The sequence below is a fragment of the Nicotiana tomentosiformis genome, chromosome 6 (assembly GCF_000390325.3).
Source record: "Nicotiana tomentosiformis chromosome 6, ASM39032v3, whole genome shotgun sequence".
Taxonomy (NCBI): Eukaryota; Viridiplantae; Streptophyta; class Magnoliopsida; order Solanales; family Solanaceae; genus Nicotiana; species Nicotiana tomentosiformis.
In genome coordinates this window covers 96,841,226-96,860,500 of record NC_090817.1, presented here as the reverse complement: position 1 = coordinate 96,860,500, position 19,275 = coordinate 96,841,226, and the positions used below count along the sequence as shown (strand labels likewise).

The following is a 19,275-nucleotide window of genomic DNA, read 5'->3' as shown; positions in this document are numbered from 1 at the left end:
ATCTCTTCAGTTGGAGTAGGTTTATTTCTTTGTTTCTTCTGTTTTTTCTTCTTGCATGCCTTAATGAAGTGAGCTCTTCATTCACATCACTATCATCTTCATCAGGAATGTTATCTAATTCAGACTCACTACTTGACAGATCTGATGCCAAACTAGCATCTATGTTTGTTGTTTCTTCAGCCCCTTGTAAATTCTCACCTGCAACCCCAACATCAGCTAGATTTTCCTCAGGCACAGATGTGTTATCTGCAGCACTTTTTTGGACATTTATATCCCCTGGAACAATAGATGTTGACCTAGCCTCTTTATTTAATGTATTTCACTTGGTTCAACAACTTCTGGCCCACATAAAAGGCTACATGGGACAGTCTCATCAAGCAATACAGGCTCATTAACTACATGCTTAATATACAAATCTAAATGATCAAGATGATTAAGGTGACAAACTTTATTATACAGTTGTTCATCATTTTCAATCAAGACAAAGTCATTAGATTTAGGATAATTAAATAAAAACCCTCTACCTCAACATAACCTATATCCTTTGTGTAGGACAAAAGCTCAAAAAGAGAAAAGTGGTCCTTGTCTATCATGTGACCATCCTCATCCCTCTCTCTTACATATCTCGGGACAGGATCCTTGACAATATGTCCATCATGGTGAAAATCGACAAGAATATATTCGTCTGCAGACATGTCTAGACCCTCGAAACTTCAGTCACGACCAACTCCAGTTACGACCAACTCCACTCACCACCACGGTCAAAAGAAGCAAACGATTACCCGTATTAGTAATATAATGGCCAAATAGTTGACGGACAGTTGAATCTAACTCAAAATCGATGAAGATTCCACCGAGAATCGGTCTCAATGTAGTTTATTAGGGTTTATTAGGCTAAAGAAAGGAGATTTTGGGTGGAAGATCGATTAAGTGAGGCGAGGTATGTGGGTAAGGTAAAAACGGGATTTTTTATCCGACCTGGATAAATAAACACGTGTCAGACTATTATTGGTATGTTATTCCACGTGGGAAGCGTTTAAAAACACGCGCTTAAGTTTTTACAGCCCGGTCATACATTGTGTTTAAATGGTATAGTCCAAAGTACAGTTAAAGTGTTCAATAGGAAAAGAGCTAAGTTAAGGTGTCAAAATGGAAACTGGAGCCAAGTTTAAGGGTCAGTACACCTATTTGGCCAAAAATATAATTGTATAAGCTTCCAGATTGCTATACAGTCAAATTTATTTGTATACATCTTTTAACTTCCATGATAACCCTTGACCCGATGTGCCAAATATTGTAAATCTGTAGTTTTACAGTTTGGTAGCATTTTGGATTATTTCAATAACTAATGAAAAGATACTCTAAGAGGATTTGGAATTGATTTCGAGAAGTGGGCCTTTTTGTAAAACTGAACATAGTCATCATCAACATCTCCAGAAATAACCATTCGATTCTGACCCTCCACACAATAGAAAGAAAAGAAATTGAATGAAATGCTGGTAGAAGGATATACATTTGGAATACATTGCTCCTCCACATTTTGAAGAGGCAAATAGTATCGATCCAAAATACTGATATCATGGAATGACTTTCCCTTAATCTCATATGAGTATATGTTCTTACACCCGTCGTGGAGTGTATGATAGTGAACTGAACTGTACAAAATGATCTAAATGCTACAATATGTACTTTGCCAGTTTGTCAACATCTTCACAGTCTCCCATCAAAACAAAACCAATAACTTTCCTTCCCAATCCACCAAGAAGGAAGAAAAAAGCATAGACGTTTATATGGCAGGTATAAAATATGATCTAAGAGCACAAGGATTTTCTATCGTTAAATCCAAAATGAAAATGTTATGGGAGAAATGACTCAAAAAACTGTATCCTCGCCGCTAAGCTTGTTGAAATTCCATCTTATGTCACTTTTTGGGAGTGGAAGATGGGCTTGACACCTCTTTGAATGCGGATGGGCAGAGATCACTTACCGCACAGATTGCACAACGTGGTCTTAAAGGAGTACATATGGTCTGTCCAAAACCTACCTGTTTTTAAGATCAATAGAACTATGTTAACTGGGCAAAAAAAAAACAGAAATTGATTTGCAGGGGAACCTAAGATGCTGACAAGTTTCAACAAAGAAGAGATGTAGAGTCTTGAGATTGTTAGTTCCTAAACTTCCCACTCTTGTGGAGTGAATTCAAGCAAAAATGTTGAGCTTTTTGAGCTATTAAGATACGTTCCCTAGTCAGACACCTTGTTCTATTTTATATGAGCCAGCACTCTTGTTAATGTCTATTACTGTGTTTCCACTTCCATTGAGATAAGATGAAAAAGAACCATGCAAGAACTTCCACCATTTTGATAGCTTTACATTACAACGATGGAGAATTTATATATGTAGCTATAATTAATGCCTGCAACGAAGATAGATTGCATACATACCAAGAGAGGATTGATTGGCACCCATTCTTCCTTCGGAAGCCAAAGCTGCAGGGACTCCCTAGTCTCCTCAGGGGTTCTAGTTTTCTAACGAAGGGCAAACAAGTAAGAAATTAAACAACATTCCTGCAATGAATTATGATATGATTAAATAATTGATAGATCCTTTAATACCATTTTGTAAATTAACTTAAGTTTTGGATCCCCTCTTCCACAATATGCTATCTAACAAAGGAGCCTAAAACCATCAAACAGGAAGCAATGAGGCTACATAACAAGCATCCTCTTCAAACCACCAGAAATTCTTATTGCTAGACAAAGCAGGCCCTAACTCAACAATTTCTTTATCTCTCCACTTACTGGTCATGTCAAATTCATTGCCACCATTATTTCTTACGACAGTCTCCGCATGCTGCTACGTCCTGTTTTAATGAATGTGAATCTAATCATTCAATTTTACACTTTTCCTTTACCTGCATTATCATCTCTTGAATTAGGGTCACTTTCATATTCTGCATTAGGTTAAGTAATTGCAAGTCAAACCAATCAAATCTTTTATGCTTTATGCTGTTATCAATCAAATTTGTTGAATAACTTTCGTTCAATGGTAATGTTGGAGGAACTAAACTTTTCCATCTTGCTTGGAGTCTGCTTTGTTGAACATTAGGAGAATAGCAACTGTTTCTCAACAAGATTTACATCCTATACCAGGCCTAAAATGTTGTTGGCCACAATTATTATATCCCAGAGTGGTTAAAGCAGTGCTAAGATCCCACACCATATGACTGCTATTTTAAAGGTAATCCATAATTGTGGAAAGCTAAAGCAAGGCAGAAGTTCAAAGTTTCTTCTACTTTTCTTTTTTACTTGGAACTTCCATATATTTTATGCTTTCCTCAACCCATGTGAATTTTTAGTCAAAGTTGGAAAAAAGTAGCGTCCACTAAGTGAGAATCACAGAGACCTGAGACATTACACGTACTCATTGTCAGATGTAAATCAAGAGTACCTGCTTTGTTCCGGGACGTGATACCCATCCAAGTCGATTACAAATACGATGCACATGAGTATCTACACATATCCCTTGAACGTTGTTCCATGCAACATTCATAACCTAAAGGGAAATACATCCAGCTGGTTTACAAGTGAGGATGACAAGGGAATAGGGAAAAACATAACTTCCTTACTAGATGAGCCATCTTGGGACCAATTCCTGGGAGTAGAAGCAATTCCTCCAGAGAACTAGGAATGTCCCCGTCATACTTTGAAAGACAAATTTTTGCTATCTTTTTCAGGTTGCTAGCCTTTCTCGTGTAAAACCCCACCTGAAAGGGAAAAAGTGCATACATTACCAATCAATGTTCAGAAAACTCTCGAACATGTTGATTAAAGGACAACGCTGAATGTTTCTTAATTTTTTCTACCATTTCAGCTAATCCAGGTCTAGCAAAAGGAATACAGCATGCAAGTAACTGGCGTAAAAGGAGCCTACCGGATATATCAAGCTCTTGATGGTGTCTTCATTTTTTGTGTCAATGGCGTCTGGAGCAAGCAAGCCATTTTGCAGGAGACGCTGGATAGCTCCTGTATGATAATAAGGCCTTAACGAATGCAAGTAAAATAACATAATTACAGATTATTTGAACCAGACCTAGGTCTAACGAAAACTATGTAATTTAGTAATGACACCACATGATAATTTAGCACTTCAACTCAAAAATCATGTATTTCATTTTTAGCAACTGTTTTTCCATCCTATATTCGTACTTATTTCAAACCTGAACTTATAAAAAGGCCTCTATTTGCACAGGTTCTAGGACTTTTCAAGTTACAAATGGAGATTTGAAGGAAAAGTTCACTATACATGGTTGCGGGAGATCAGCAGAGATCTTTTTTGCCATAATCAACAGAGAAAACAAAGACTCTTGAAATAAAATAAAGAAACAGTAAAAGGAAAGGCAGGAATGCTGAAATTTAAGGGAAGAAGCTTTTGTAAGACTGCTGGAGCAATATGGGGTAAGATGATGAAGACAAGGACAGAGACACAGACAACAATGACAGATTTTTTGGTTTTAAGATATAATAATCAGTAGAAAACCAAATATCTTAGACAATCAAATTCAAACGTCAGGCACAATATAACTAGGATTGGCAACATCAGAGTTGAGTACAACATCAGTATGAGAGTTTTCAATTTAAAAGATTAGAAACTTTAGAACTTGCCATGATTAACTTGATCTTTGGTCTGGCTTGACAAGAGTGATGATACTAGGACCGCAAATCTTCTTTCCTGATGAAAACATGAAGTGACAAAATTAGCAACAAAGTCAAGATCGAGCATCCAGAATTCATCAATAATTCAAAAATTCTCCGCCAAAGAGTCAGCAACGGATACAATCTGCGAAACTTGAATGGACATAAAGCCATTTCTCAGTCAACAATTAGAAAAGTTCATTGTTAAACGCATCTAAGAGTCTGTAGCTGAAAAACAGTTTATTAATAATAGCTTCCTAAAGTAGGCAAAACACTGAATTAGCAGGATATTAGTTGAACACCTAAATTCATATAACAAAATAAAAGGATTACATCCAGTAATTGTATGTTTTGATGAACTTCTTTCACCACAAATGTTTTGCCTTCGTCCTTTTCCAGAGTAAAATAGTTCCTTTTTGAGGTAAAATACATGGATACTCTTCTACATTGCTGAAAATGCACCTCTTCACCTGTTCAGGAATTTAATTCCATGGCACATGTGTCACCTAAAGTTCTGACATTAGTTAGTCAAAAGGAGACAAGAGGTTGCTAATATCACATGAAAAAAGGTACCACTACACCCTTATCAGTGTAACTTCTACTCTTTTCCTTGTCCTTTTCATTCTTACCTCTACAGAATAACATTGTTTCTATCCTCATTATAGGTGTTATCTTCTTTTGTAAAGCCATTTCAGCTGCTACTGCGTGCTGCTATACATATATATAAAAGGAAGAATTATCTTTCGGAGAACACATTGTTTCTTTGCCTGAGTTATCATTTGATCTGTAGTAATCTGTAGTTAGTCAAAAGGAGACAAGAGGTTGCTAATATCACATGAAAAAAGGTACCACTACACCCTTATCAGTGTAACTTCTACTCTTTTCCTTGTCCTTTTCATTCTTACCTCTACAGAATAACATTATTTCTATCCTCATTATAGGTGTTATCTTCTTTTGTAAAGCCATTTCAGCTGCTACTGCGTGCTGCTATACATATATATAAAAGGAAGAATTATCTTTCGGAGAACACATTGTTTCTTTGCTGAGTTATCATTTGATCTGTAGTAATCTGTAGTGAGTCGTTCAAGGGTCTAGGAGTCATTCTAGAACTTTCTTTCTTTAATAATTATAATTTTCTTTAAAAAAGAAAATGGTAAGTGTTCACAGCTCCCCCAAAAAAAAATCACCACTTAACCCTTGTTGACATTGAAACCCTTTTTATCCAACAATTACTTACCCTTTCACCCTCAAACCCGACATATTTGAATCCTAAAGCTGCTTCAAATTCGTCCCACCATCACAAATATGCTTTTTCAATTAGTGCACAAAGAATATCACCTTGGCAGGAAGAGAACTCCCAGCTTTCTCACAACCCATGGAGTCTACAGGTGCATCCTCAGAGGATCTCATCTTGCGGATTCCTTCAAGAACTTTTTCCCAGTTCGGAGGTGGTCGCACTGAATCAGATAGACTGATGCTTTTGATTTCTGTCCTTCAAAACACCTTAGCTAAATGATATGGTTAAACAAGACAAGTGCCCATTGGCTCAACAAAATGTAGAGTTGCGCATAAGGATGCTTTTAAGTCCTTTTTATTTCAAACTAACTAGGGTAAAACCTAAAAAACTCTTGCTATTGGCAAACCGCAACAAGACATAATAAACAGAATTCTATTAAAGCATCAAAATAGATCTCATTAACTAAGGCCAATTCTCTTTGTCGTGTCTAGAAAAATGAATTGAAGCAAAGAACTCTTCCCTTTTCTTCTTTATTCACTTTGGTAGTATAAAGATTACATCTTCATACCTTATAAAAAAAAATTACAACTTCCTATTGCAGATTTATATTCAATGTGTCAATTGAGGTCTTCAGTTCTGAATATTAAAAGTAATGACACCAATGAATGGCATAATATTGCTTATCCCTCAAATTGGACTCTTCTACTAGAAGTTAGAGCCATTCACCAGCAGATTTGACAGCAGAGAAATAGTTTCCGCGGTTTTAACTATACAGACTTGAGCTTTTGACCAACCAAACAGCCATTTGGACGATCTATAATTCATGTTTAGTTGGGTTTTCAAAGTTTTATAGATTTGTGAGTTTTGTTTCAACAAAAGTAGATTATTTTCAGGCTTATAGCTGTGAGTGTGATATTAAGTTAGAGATAAGATCTGTTTAAAATTTTGATCCTAGAGGTGGAGGTTTGTCACATCCAAAAACACCACTTTGTAGTGACATGAAGGAAGGGAAACTTGAGGAGGTTCTCCTTTTCAGATTTGAGATTGAGTTGTATGATTTTTTGAACCCTTAGCTAAGTAGAAGAAGGATTTCTTGTAGGTTTAGCACTTACCCCTAAGCTGGCAAGTTCTTTCCTTTTCTTTAAGTGCATATTTGTATTACCTCCTAAATCTCATGTTCACAATTCTTGGCAATTATATCTATCATCTCTTTCGAGTGTCATCCAAAGCTCATCAGCATAAACAATGATGCATATTGGAAGAGACAAGGCTAAAAACGTATCAAAAATTTATTCCTACTTCAGAAACAATAATTGAAACCTCCAGATTACCTCATTTACCTTTTCGTGTCAACTGGGATAAAGATTTTTCTCCAGTCAAATGCACAGTTTTGGCAGGTGCTGCACAAAGTAAAGAATGATTAGCAAAATGGATGAAAATAAGGAGATTGGGAAGTCCAAACGCTGATGGACAGGAAAGTAAAATAGTAGAGCTGCAAAGGTGACTGAGAGCTTGTAACTGTGACAGAGTTCTGTACCATTGAACAACAACAACACCATACTCAGTGTAATCCCATATAGTGGGGTGTTCTATACCATTGAAACTTCATAAAAAAGAGAAATGGCAATAACTCAAAAATTCAATCTTCAAATTCTATCTACCTATCATTTCCAAAAATGGCCTTTTTCACTTGCTAATAAAACACGTGCTTATACTTTCGTCCTTTTATTTTTCTTTCTGAGTGGGCAAGCACATAATTTCTATGTTAGGAACTAGGTAATTTTTAGTCAATTATCGACATTTTTAAGGCTGTCATGACATTAGATGTGCCATTGAAAAGTCACATCTATAGATCTTCTATTACTAATAAGCCTTGGATAAATGACTTGCAAATACTAGGTCGTGTACTTCCTCACTCTTATCTCTCTTCAACACTCTAATTCTTTGCAAAATGCAATTTCAACTCATTCTTCTACACAACTTAATTTTGACATGCCTTAACATGCTTTTCTTTCATTTCATATCACTTTGATTAACACACAAGGAAGTTAAAGTGCTTAGTTAGGTTCCTTGCTACTATTGTGTCTATGTGAAAAAGAAAAGATATCCAACGGGTCATAAAGATTCCATCGCATTTACTACTTCAATTAGTCATCTCCTATCACTTTCGTTGCTTTTCCATTGATATTTTTTCAAACTTATCCGTCTTTTTAAAATTCCAAGAGTTAGTGCGTGTCAAATCATGCGATTTTTTTGGTCTCACTAACTCAAACTTGAAGGAAATTTGCGCCTTGGGTCAATAAACAAGTACACCCTCTCACATTTCTTTTTAGCACTAGCTAACTACATAACTTGGACATTCTGCATTTTTTCCATTTTTTTCAACAATCACTTAATCTAATTAACAGTCTTGCTAAAGTTGTCTCTTCTTAGTGTTCTTGTACTTGAATAAAAACTTTAACAATATCATGCTCAAACTTCATTGTCTAATCTTTTGATAAGAAACTTCATTGTCTATTCATGCAAAGTTTTGATCCAATTGCATTCATCATTTCACCATTAGCTATAGCACTGACTGATTGTCAATTTTATTGTCATTGTACCCCAATAGAATGCGGTAGACAAGAATATAAAGTCCAGTAACAATCAAGCTTAAACAAGGTAATAGGTCTTTTGGTTTCTTAAAAATCGAGGGAGGTTAAAAACCTACTTCCTAAGCACAAGGATATGAGCAGCAAGTTTCGGAAAGGTTAGGAAGTTACTATAATAGCAACAAGGTTTGGGCAATCATTGCATCCATGTCTGCCTGGCAGACAAGCTGAAAAGGAGATAATTTCAGACATCTAGGCAAATAATCTTTTTCATTTGATTAAGGATATCTAGGGATATAATTATCATTGTGTTGATGGCGACAAGCGTAATTATGGAGTCAAAGTAAACACTTGAGACTTACTTGACTGGGAATACATATGGTCCTTCAAATAGGAAAAATCCTCTATATCAGGCAGTTTAACAAACTGCAAAAGTCAAAAAGAAGATCAGAAAAGGTGTTCTTCTTCCTTTATGTCACTGAAAACTAAATGATCAAATTACCTTCAAAAGCTCAAATGATTAAACCAAAAAAGTATATTTAGATGGTCAAGATTACTGATGGCAAAAGTTATGAAAAGTCTATTCCCTCTATTGATGCACTTAATTACAAACATTTCAAGCCAAGAGTAGTAATAAAAAGGATATAGAAGGAATTGCATACTTTCTGGGCAGAAGATTCTTCCTTGACCTCTTTGGCTATAACTTCAACAGTCTTTTTCACTCTCTTTCTCCGGACGAAAACACGAAGTTCAGGAACGGAGCTTCCACCTGAGCCTTCAGAACCTGAAAATAAAGCTTATACTATAATATTACTGAAAATTTCCAACAATACTGAATAACTATGTCCACCAATCATAGGCAGATAGGAAATAATCAAATAATGTTATTATAACTGGGAATGGTTTGGAAAATGGTAGTATTTTTTTTTTAGCTGACCTGGGTTTGTCTCAGAAGGGGTTTCTCGCTTGAAGGAGCTTCGCGTTATTGGCATTTTGGCGGAGGAAATTGTTTGAATCCGAGTTGGGACTAAGGGAAGAAGTGCAGTGTTTCTCACAAGACAGAAAGACATTCTGACTAAAACCAAACTATGGGGTTGCTTCTTGGTTTCGGACCCTGCTTCCAAAGTGGAAAAATTAGAAGCCTAATTTGTTGTGGTATTTTGGAGCAATTAATTTCAGTATAAAATTTGCATGGGTGAAAAATAATAATTGTGCATAAAAATACCGGTTTAAAAGTAAGTAATTTATGTTCAATAATTTTTTACTAATAATCATCCTATAATAATATTTTATTATTAATTAATAATAATTCCTGCATTAGGAGTAAGTAAACCAATTGACGTGTGCCGGAGCAATTAAGATCAGTATAAAACAAGGTATAAAATAATACATCATTCGTTTCAAAAAGATTATTATAATTAGATTTAATATAACGGAAGTGTATAGGGTAAAATTAATTTATATTAAATGGTCGAATGATTACGTGACACGTGAAACCAGAGACACGCGGAAGATGAATCGAATAAGAACCAAGATCGGGGATAACAACTGCAGTTGGTGTCAGATAGATCCTGAAGGGAGCATAATCAACGGGAGTGAGTCAATCGTTTGTCACCAGATGGCATCTAATGAAGAATATTCTCTAGTAGTATTAAATAAGAAGTAGTTGCAGAGAATTTTGACATTCTTGGTATGCCGTTACACTTTTATCAACGGCATCCTTTATTATCATTTAAGAGAGGTTTGATCTTAGGATCTTGTTTCTTAGGTATAGTTATAAATAATATTTCAACAACCATTGTAATGACACAAAATCTTGCGCAAAACTTATGTTATATTCCATTCTCAAGCTAAAGAATACAACTTTACTTTCTGTTTTATATTGCTATTATTTTTGTCCTCTAAGGCATCGCTTCCGGAGCCAGACCTGCCATTTCCTTTGATCTTTATGCTAAGTCTTGTCTTTACTCTTATTTATTTATCATTTTTGGATCAAGTCGGTTCGCTTGTTTATAAACCACATGAAAATTCAACTATACCATTTTACGGGTAAACAATTTGGTGCTCACTATGGGGCTTAGACAGTTGCGTAATTGAGTTGATTCTTGCATCTATTACTAACTCATTTGATTCTTTGTTTCATAGCAACAATTGAAAATGGCAGCTAACGATATCAACATCGCACACAACATTTGAGGCGCATGAAAATCTGCCTCATCATGAAGATTCGATCAGCGACACCTGCAACGAGGGGGCGTGGCAACTCTGGTCCATGGCGGACAATATCCTCGACATGTGCGAGAAATAACTCCCAATGATGTGGAGGACGAACATGTTGCAAAAACAGTAAGGATCTTGAAAGAGCAACAAAAGGCCATCATGGGCCATTTCTCAAGGCACGACCAGGTCATGACGGAATTGAAGCAGGAATTATCATGTGCTTCCAACAACGCAAACGGAAGAGGCCCACTTCCTCTCAGCGCTCCTCCAAATCAAGCGTCTCTAAGAGTTGATAACAACACCCCGAGGGATGAGGTCGATTTTGACGGAGCCGGGGGTACCGACAACAAATCCGGTAACGACAACGGTAATGATCCCTTCAAAACCGAACTCATGAGATTCATGAGGGAGATGAACAAGCGGATGGATCAGAACGCGAAGGGGTTTCACGCCCGAATGGACCAGATTCCGGGCGCACCACCAGTGTTGAAGGGTTAATTCGAAGAAGTACACTCAGTTGTCATTTAAGCCGAGCGCAACACCAGAATTGATTCCAAAACGGTTCAAGATGTCAGACATACCAAAGTACGATGGAACTTCAGATCTTCAAAAGCACATCACAACGTACACAAACGACGATGAAAGGAAATGACTTGGCTCAACAAGAGATTGAGTTGGTTATGCTGAAGAAATTCGGAGAAACCCTGACGAAAGAGGCCTTGACATGGTATTCACTCCTACCCGAGCACTCAATAGATTCTTTTGAAATGCTCGCAGTTTCTTTCATTAAGGCCCATGCTGGCCTAAAAAGGTCCAAGCCCGGAAGGTGCACATATTCAGAATCACACAAGGAGAGTCTTAATTGTTGCGGGAGTTCGTGATCAGATTCCAAGAAGAAAGAATGTTGTTACCGGTCGTGCCAGACGAATGGGCAGCGGAGGCATTCACTAAGGGTTTGAACCCGATGAGCTCTGATGCCTCCTGAAAGTTGAAGAAAAGCTTGCTCGAATTCCAAGAAGGATGTTCATAACCGATATTAATCAAAAATAAGGATAGAAGATGATCAGCTCGGGTTCCCAATATCAACCAAGGGGCGGGACCGAGACAAGAGCCGGGATAAGGTCAATGATGATTTAGATGCAGACCAACGATCTTCCAAAGTTCGTTTTTTGCCTTACGAGAGAGCCGAGGGACGCGACAATAAAAGGTTTCGGTCCTCGGATAGGTTTGCTCCCAAAAGAAGAACTGACTGTGGCCGAAACAACAGATCGATACAAGAAAAAAATATACCAGGGACCCGGGATTCCTCGTATCCCATACTATCATATTATAATTTCAGCATCAGCATAGTGGAATTGATACCGGCAATGAGAAATATCAAAGAAACATGATTTTCGAGGCTAACCAGATCTGATCCCAGCCATAAGGATCCTAACTTACGGTGCGAGTATTATGGGACTCACGGCCCCAGAACCGAGGATTGCCGGCATTTGTACGAGGAGGTGGAAACGTTGTTGAAGAACAGCCATCTCAAGGAGTTCTTGAGCGATCGAGCCAAGAAAGATTACGGCCGCAGTCGAGACAACGCAGAACCCTCGAAGATAGGGAAAGACCCTCATTGGCTGACTATCAACATGATTTTCGGAGGGAATGAAATCAATGGTGTAACCTTCTCGACGGCCAAGAAGACAAATGTATTGGTGACTCACAGTAAGAGACTCTTGGAAGTCGCCGAAGACGACATCAGCTTCACAGAGGAAGACGCCGAAGGACTTCTTCTGCCGCATAACGACGCCCTAGTAACTTCTCTTAATGTTCTAGATTTCAAGATTAAACGTGTTTCGATTTACCCAGCAAGCTCAGTCACTATCATTCAATGGAGAGTACTAGAACAAGCCAAATTAATCGGAAGTATTATTCCAGCAACAAAACTCCTCATCGGGTTCAACTTGGCAAGCGTGACAACCCCAGGAGAGATTCTATTGCCCACGAATGACAAAGGGGTCATGAAGACCACCCTATTTAAAGTAGTGGACAGCGACATGTGCTACAACATAATTCTAGGTAGACCATGGTTACATGAGATGAAGGTCGTACCATTTACATATCATCAACTGCTGAAATTCTCGACCCTAGAGGGAATCGAGCAAATAATAGGAGATCAACCGGTAGCGAGAGAAATGAACGTAGTGTCAGTTTCCAATAGTAAAGGGAAGGAACCTAGCAAATAGCAATTACAGGAACCGACACCTGCTCCCTTACCGAGTGAAGAAGATAAAAGTGATGAGTCGTCGGAATCCCACCATGTACCGAGATACTTTCAGGTACCGGGAAGAGGTAACTCTACTACTTGACATCGGTTCAATTGGGGAGGTAAAGTATCTCGAATGGTATGCTAACGTAGTTGTAGTTCCGAAAAAGAATAACAAGTTACGAATGTGCGTCCTTGTATACGGTGTGCCATAAAGACTCATTCTCACTACCAAACATCGATCAAATGATTGATGCAATGGTCGGGCACGAGTTAATGAGTTTCCTCGATGCCTATTCCGGGAACAACCAAATTAAGATGAACCCTGAAGATTAGGAAAAAACTTCATTCATAACGAACTTCAGCACATGTTGTTATAATGTGATGCCTTTCGGCTTAAAAACACCAGAGCAACTTACCAGAGGCTCGTGAACAAGATGTTCGAGAAACAAATAGGTAAAAAGATGTAAGTGTGTGTGTGTGTATATATATATATATATATATATATATATATATATATATATATATGGTCAAGTCTTTGAATGCAACCAATCATTTAAAACACCTCCACGAGACCTTTAATATCCTTAGGAAGCACAACATGAAGCTCAACCCGGAAAATGCGTGTTTGGGGTTGGCTCCAGTAAATTCTTGGGTTTCTTGGTTTCACAAAGGGGGATCGAGGTAAATCTCGATAAAATCAAAGCCATCAAGGACATCCCAGACCAGCTGACAAGCATAAAAGAAGTCCAAAGGCTAACCGAAAGATTGGTCGCTCTAAGCAAGTTCATCTCTCGATACTCAAAAAAATGTCATCACTTCTTATTACTCCTAAAGAAGAAGAACAATTTTGAATGGACTCTAGAATGTCAACATGCATTAAAAGGCCTGAAACATTATTTATCAAGCCCTCTGCTACTATCAAAGTCGGGGGAAGGTAAACAACTATTAATATACTTAGCAATCTCAGAGGTAGTGGCAAGTGTCGTTCTAGTCCGGGAGGGCGAAGGTACGCAATTTTCTGTCTATTATGTTAGAAAATTTTGTTAGGAGCATAGACTCGTTATCCTCACCTCGAAAAACTGGCCCTAACTCTCGTAGTCGTCTCTTGAAAGCTTGGGCCTTATTTTCAATGCCATCTGATAGCCATTTTGACGACCTTACCTTTACTGAATGTTCTTCACAAGCCTGAATTGTCGGGCCGATTGACTAAATGGGCGGTTAAAATCAGTGAGTTCGATATTGAATATAAGCCTTCGACTGTGATTAAATCACAAGTTTTGTCCGGCTTTGTGGCCGATTTCAGTCTCAGGTTTGTAACACCCCAGAAAAATGTTGAATTACTTCAACACTATCAAGAAAGCTGATGCGTGCGTAGGCACGAGTTGCTATAGCCGGTTGAGACTAAAACTGTGCGTTGTTGTAAAAATCAAGTCTTTTGAAAAGGTTTAGAGTGTAAGAAATTAGTCTTAAAGTTTACAAATATGGATAAAAGAAATAATCTCAAATGAGATGGTATTGTCGGGCATATCTCAAATGCGGTAATGGGGGGATAAACCGTGAGTATATGTGTAAAAGTAAAATCATCGATTTGATAACCTCAGAATAATTCTTAGCACGTTCGAGGACGAACGTTTGTTTAAGAGGTGGAGAATATAACGACCCGACTTATCATTTTAAGAATTAATGCATCGTTCAGTTACTTAAGTTCTCGAGCATATTCGCAATATGTATTATCACTCGCGGGTGTGGTCGAGTTTGATTTACTGAAGATTCAGAATTTAAGGAAAAGAACAATCCTTATTTAGAAGCTTAAATGGAAATAGTTGACTGGAGAGTTGACTTTTGAGCAAATGACTCCGGAATAAAATTTTGATGATGTCAATAGCTCCGTATGGTAATTTTGGCCTTAGGAGCGTATCCGTAAAATTATTTGGAGGTTTGTAGAGGAATTTGGCTTGAAATGGCGAATGATGATTTTTTGGGAAAGTTTGTCCGGGGGGTTGACTTTTTGATATTGGGGTCGGAATCCGATTCTAGAAATTTGAATAGCTTTGTTATTGCAATCATGACTTGTTTGTAAAATTTGAAGTCATTCCGAATTGATTTGATGTGTTTCGGCACAAGATATAGAATTTGAAAGTTCAAAGTTCATATATTTTGATTTGAAGTGCAATTCGTCGTTTTGATATTGTTTGATGTGATTTGATGCCTCGAGCGAGTCCGTGTTAGGTATTGGAACTTGTTGGTATATTTAGACGAGGTCCCGGTGGCCTCGGGTGTGTTTCAGATGGGCTACTAGCCATTTTCTTCTATTTTGAATTGCTAAATATGTCATCTGGTTTCCTTAATCGCATTCGTGTCATCTCCTTCGCGTTCGCGAAGTGTTATTGTGGAGAAGGAATTATTTGTTCAACACGTTCGCGAGCCTCCATCCGCGATCACGAAGGTCTACCTTTCCCTTTGATAGTAGGCTATATTTATGCAATTTAGACATTACTTACACTCTAATTTAGCTGCACTTTATTGATATTTGAATGCTAAAAGATAATAAAATGCCCTAATTAAGAATTTGATGCTTTGCAGGAGCTACTTCAAGCTAGGAGGGAGCTAATGAGTGTTTTGGAGTCAACATGGAGTGTGAAAGGCCAATCGAAGGTTAGCCCGTTCGAAAAGGAGCGAGAAAAACAAGCGAGACGACCCCTCCAGGTGCGAGGCCGCGAATTGGTCCGCGAACTCAAGGTAGTGAGGCAGTGGAAATCCGCGGTCGAATCCGCGGCCGCAGACGGGCAGACGAAAGCTAAACATGCAGGGTTAATTATGTAATTTCCTAGGCAACTAACCTAAACCTATATGAAACCTAAACTTGCCCAGAAGTGGGAGAGAGCTGTTTTTAGAAGATTTTAGAGGCAAGAACGAGAGAGAGAAGACGGATAATTTCCTAAGAGTTTTCATCTTCTTCTTCCTACTTCTATTTGTTGATTATGAATTATTTTAGTGATTTGTTTTCCATTAGTATGAATAGCTAAATCTATTATCTAGGGTTGATGGAACCAATTGTTGGATGAAGTCTTGACTCTATTTTGTTATAATTGAGTCGTGTTTGTTCTATGATTGTTCAACTACGTATTGTATTGTGGTTAATTAGAAGGGCCTTCGATTAATCGTGTCTAGTTACCTTGTGTTGCTTGAGAAAGAATACTTGGTTAGATTGTTGTTGAACAACACCACTTTTGGGTAAGTCAAGAGATTAATTACTTGAATTTAAAATTGTGGTTAGAAATAACGAAACTTTGGTGGGATAATTCTGAGTTGCATAAATTGTTAGCTAGAGTAGTTCGAGAGAATGCTTCAAGTAAATTATCATAATTGATCGAGAGGTAATTACGGTAGCCCGGAACTCATAATTCTCATAGAGTATTATGGTGAGATTATAACTAAAGAGTTGAGAATTAATCCGGCAATTGGGGAAATCAATAGCCCTAGATCCTTTTACTCTTGAATTCAATTTTAGTCTTGATTATTGCTAATTTTATTATCATTTTTCCTTAGCTAAATAAATTCTACTGATTATTCATAAAACTCTTGCATCCGGAAGTTGTCTGAGCTTATCATTAGCATTATTTAAAGTTGTAGTAAATAGGTTAGTTCCCTGTGGGATTCGACTCCGGACTTGAACCGGGTTATATTTGCAGCGACCGCTTAGTCCTTTTTACAAGGCATAGTTGGGCGCGATCAAATTTTGGCGTCATTGCCGGGGAACTAACGGTGTTATTTATTACAACTTAGAATAATTGCTAGGATTCTTAGTTTAGATCAATTTCTTATGGTGTTTAAATTTTTCCATTGAAATTCTCACGTTTGAATTCTCATGTGACTCAGGTGTATGCCTAGAAGCTCTTCGAGGACTGGTGAACTTTTTGAAGGACTCTCAGACCCCGAGAAAGCATTCAAGGCATTAAATCGAGCCAACAAGAAGAACAAACAGTTACAACAAAAAAAAACTCGAAATTGAAATGGACAACGTGGACGATGTCAACGAAAACAATCGAAATAATCGGGTTGACCCAAACAATGGAGTGGTGGCACCTCTTATGCTAGAAGCTTCTCTTTATGATTGGGCACAACCAACTGCTGATAACTTAGCCACCGCCATTGTTGTACCTCAGATATAAGCGGAGACATTCCAGATCACCAACAACATGTTGCATCTGTTGCAAAATAAGGGGATGTTCTCCAGGTCATACATTGAAGACCCACAACAACATCTGAAGAATTTCCTATCAATATGTGTGGCCCAAAGATAGCCGAATGTGACTCCTGAAGCCGTCAAGCTATTACTGTTTCCATTCTCTATGACTGGAGAGGCTCAAACTTGGCTGAATTCGCTCCCAATAAACTCCATTGCCACTTGGAAAGAATTAGTCAAACAGTTCTTAAACAAGTTTTATCCTCCCAACAAGACTGCAAGGTAGATTGATGAGATATTGCAGTTCAGGCAGAAAGCAACTGAGACCTTACAAGAAACCTGGGAGAGGTTCAAGGGTATGCTAGTGAAGTGTCCACGCCATGGCATTACAGATCAGATGCTGGGACAGAGATTCTACATGGGTTTAGCAGATAGTTTGAAGGCCAATGTAGATGCTTCAGCTAGGAGTGCATTTTTGAGCAAGACATTCACATAGTGCAAGATTTTTCTTGACAAGATGGCTCAAAATTCAAGCTGGATGGCTAGAGGTACGACACTTACACCAATATTGCATTTTGTTGCTCTTGACCCAAACAATTCCCATGCAGAGAACATAGCCACTCTCATGACTCATATGAGCATACTGACAAAGAAAATTGATGAGATGGGTACAAAGCAAGTGCACATTGTTGATACAACGAATGGAGGATTGTGCACTCCTTGCATAAACTAGTCATATGTGTGCTCGTGGAGTGGAGAGAATGACAATCAGGGATTCAGAGAAGACATGAATTATGTCAATAATTTTGGAGGTCAGAGGCAAGGTGGGCAACAATGGGGACCAACAGTACTGACCCAACCTTCCACAACACAACCCCAATTCTGGAGGTGCATGACCACAAGGTCAAGTTGTGCCTTATCAAAGGCAGCAGGGCTATAATCAGTAGCACCAGCAACAGTTGGCATACCAACCACCTCATCAACAACATGACAACAACATGGTAGAAATCAGGGGTATGCTGTAACAACTCATTGGAACAAATGGTAAGATACAAGAAAAGTTAGCAGCACATGATTCAACAATCAAAGGCATTGAAACTCAACTGGGACAGATGTCTATGGCCTTGAACAATCGCCCCCAAGGAACATTGCCCGCAGATACAAATATTAACCTAAAGGAACAGAACCCAAATCAGCTAATGGCGGTGAGTCTCAGGAATGGAAGAGATTTAGATAGAGAGCAAGAAGTTGCTCAATTTACGAGAGAGACTACGCCAACTACGCCAGTTACATTAGAGGCAGATGAGTCAACAGAGCTCACCGAGGTTATAATTGAACAAGCACAAGTTGACAAGGGTAAGGAGAAAGATGGTGAACAAGTCTCAGAACAGGTGGCACCTCTTGTGCCAAAAGCTTCCAACAAAGAAAAGACATCAAGTAGTGGACAGAGGTTGACTCCTGCACCATTCCCTCAGAGATTGGCAAAACAAAAGAAAGATGACCAATGCAGGAAATTCATGGAAATGCTTCGACAGATTCAATTGAATATTCCACTGATGGATGCTTTGAGAGAAATGCCAGGGTATGCAAAAATGATGAAGGACCTGATGTTGCGGAAATTTGACTTCCAAGACCTGTCCTCTGTAACTCTGACACAGACCTGCAGCGCGGTAGTGACAAGACTTATGGCCCAAAAGGTGTCTGATCCAGGTAGCTTCATTATCCCATGCACTATTAGGAGTTATGCTTTTTCTAAAGCATTGTGTGACTTGGGAGCCAGCATAAACTTGATGCCCTTGGCAATCTATACAAAACTAGGCATAGGCAGAGCTAGACCGACCTAAATGTTGCTGCAACTGGCCGATCGTACAGTCAAAAGACCGACAGGAATTCTTAATGATGTGCTTGTGCAAGTGGGGAAATTTGTATTTCCTGCAGACTTTGTTATTCTTGAATGTCGGGTGGATGAAGAGATACCCATCATTCTGGGAAGGCCATTCTTAGCCACTGGGAGAACATTAATTGATTGTGAGACTAGAGAGTTGAAAATGAGGTTGAAAAATGAAGAAATAATATTCAACGTTCAACAATCC

General features: G+C 38.3%; 2 protein-coding genes and 1 non-coding gene across 5 annotated transcripts; 1 reads left to right on the top strand and 2 right to left on the bottom strand.

The window, feature by feature from the left end:
• Positions 1 to 1,466: 1,466 nt before the first annotated feature.
• Positions 1,467 to 9,647, bottom strand: LOC104085977 (endonuclease III homolog 1, chloroplastic). Of its 3 annotated transcripts, none has more exons than XM_009590107.4 (11): positions 9,460 to 9,645; positions 9,185 to 9,306; positions 8,885 to 8,948; positions 7,272 to 7,331; positions 6,033 to 6,181; positions 4,665 to 4,731; positions 3,934 to 4,025; positions 3,629 to 3,766; positions 3,451 to 3,555; positions 2,445 to 2,528; positions 1,467 to 2,044 (listed from the first exon to the last, which is right to left on the bottom strand). In XM_009590107.4, the coding sequence occupies exons 1-11, from the start codon at positions 9,590 to 9,592 to the stop codon at positions 1,922 to 1,924; spliced, it is 1,137 nt and encodes a 378-aa protein (XP_009588402.1). In that variant the 5' UTR covers positions 9,593 to 9,645; the 3' UTR covers positions 1,467 to 1,921. The 3 variants fall into 3 exon arrangements, with proteins under 3 accessions (XP_009588402.1, XP_009588403.1, XP_009588404.1); XM_009590108.4 differs by having other exon boundaries at positions 6,033 to 6,151; XM_009590109.4 differs by lacking the exon at positions 1,467 to 2,044 and having other exon boundaries at positions 2,467 to 2,567; positions 9,460 to 9,647.
• Positions 9,648 to 17,462: 7,815 nt separating this feature from the next.
• LOC117281884 (small nucleolar RNA R71) lies at positions 17,463 to 17,569 on the bottom strand. Its single transcript, XR_004512522.1, has one exon. It is a non-coding gene; the product is annotated as a small nucleolar RNA R71 (small nucleolar RNA).
• Positions 17,570 to 17,699: 130 nt separating this feature from the next.
• Positions 17,700 to 19,026, top strand: LOC138894461 (uncharacterized). The gene is made up of 2 exons (XM_070179158.1): positions 17,700 to 17,861; positions 18,232 to 19,026. The coding sequence occupies exons 1-2, from the start codon at positions 17,700 to 17,702 to the stop codon at positions 19,024 to 19,026; spliced, it is 957 nt and encodes a 318-aa protein (XP_070035259.1).
• Positions 19,027 to 19,275: the final 249 nt, after the last annotated feature.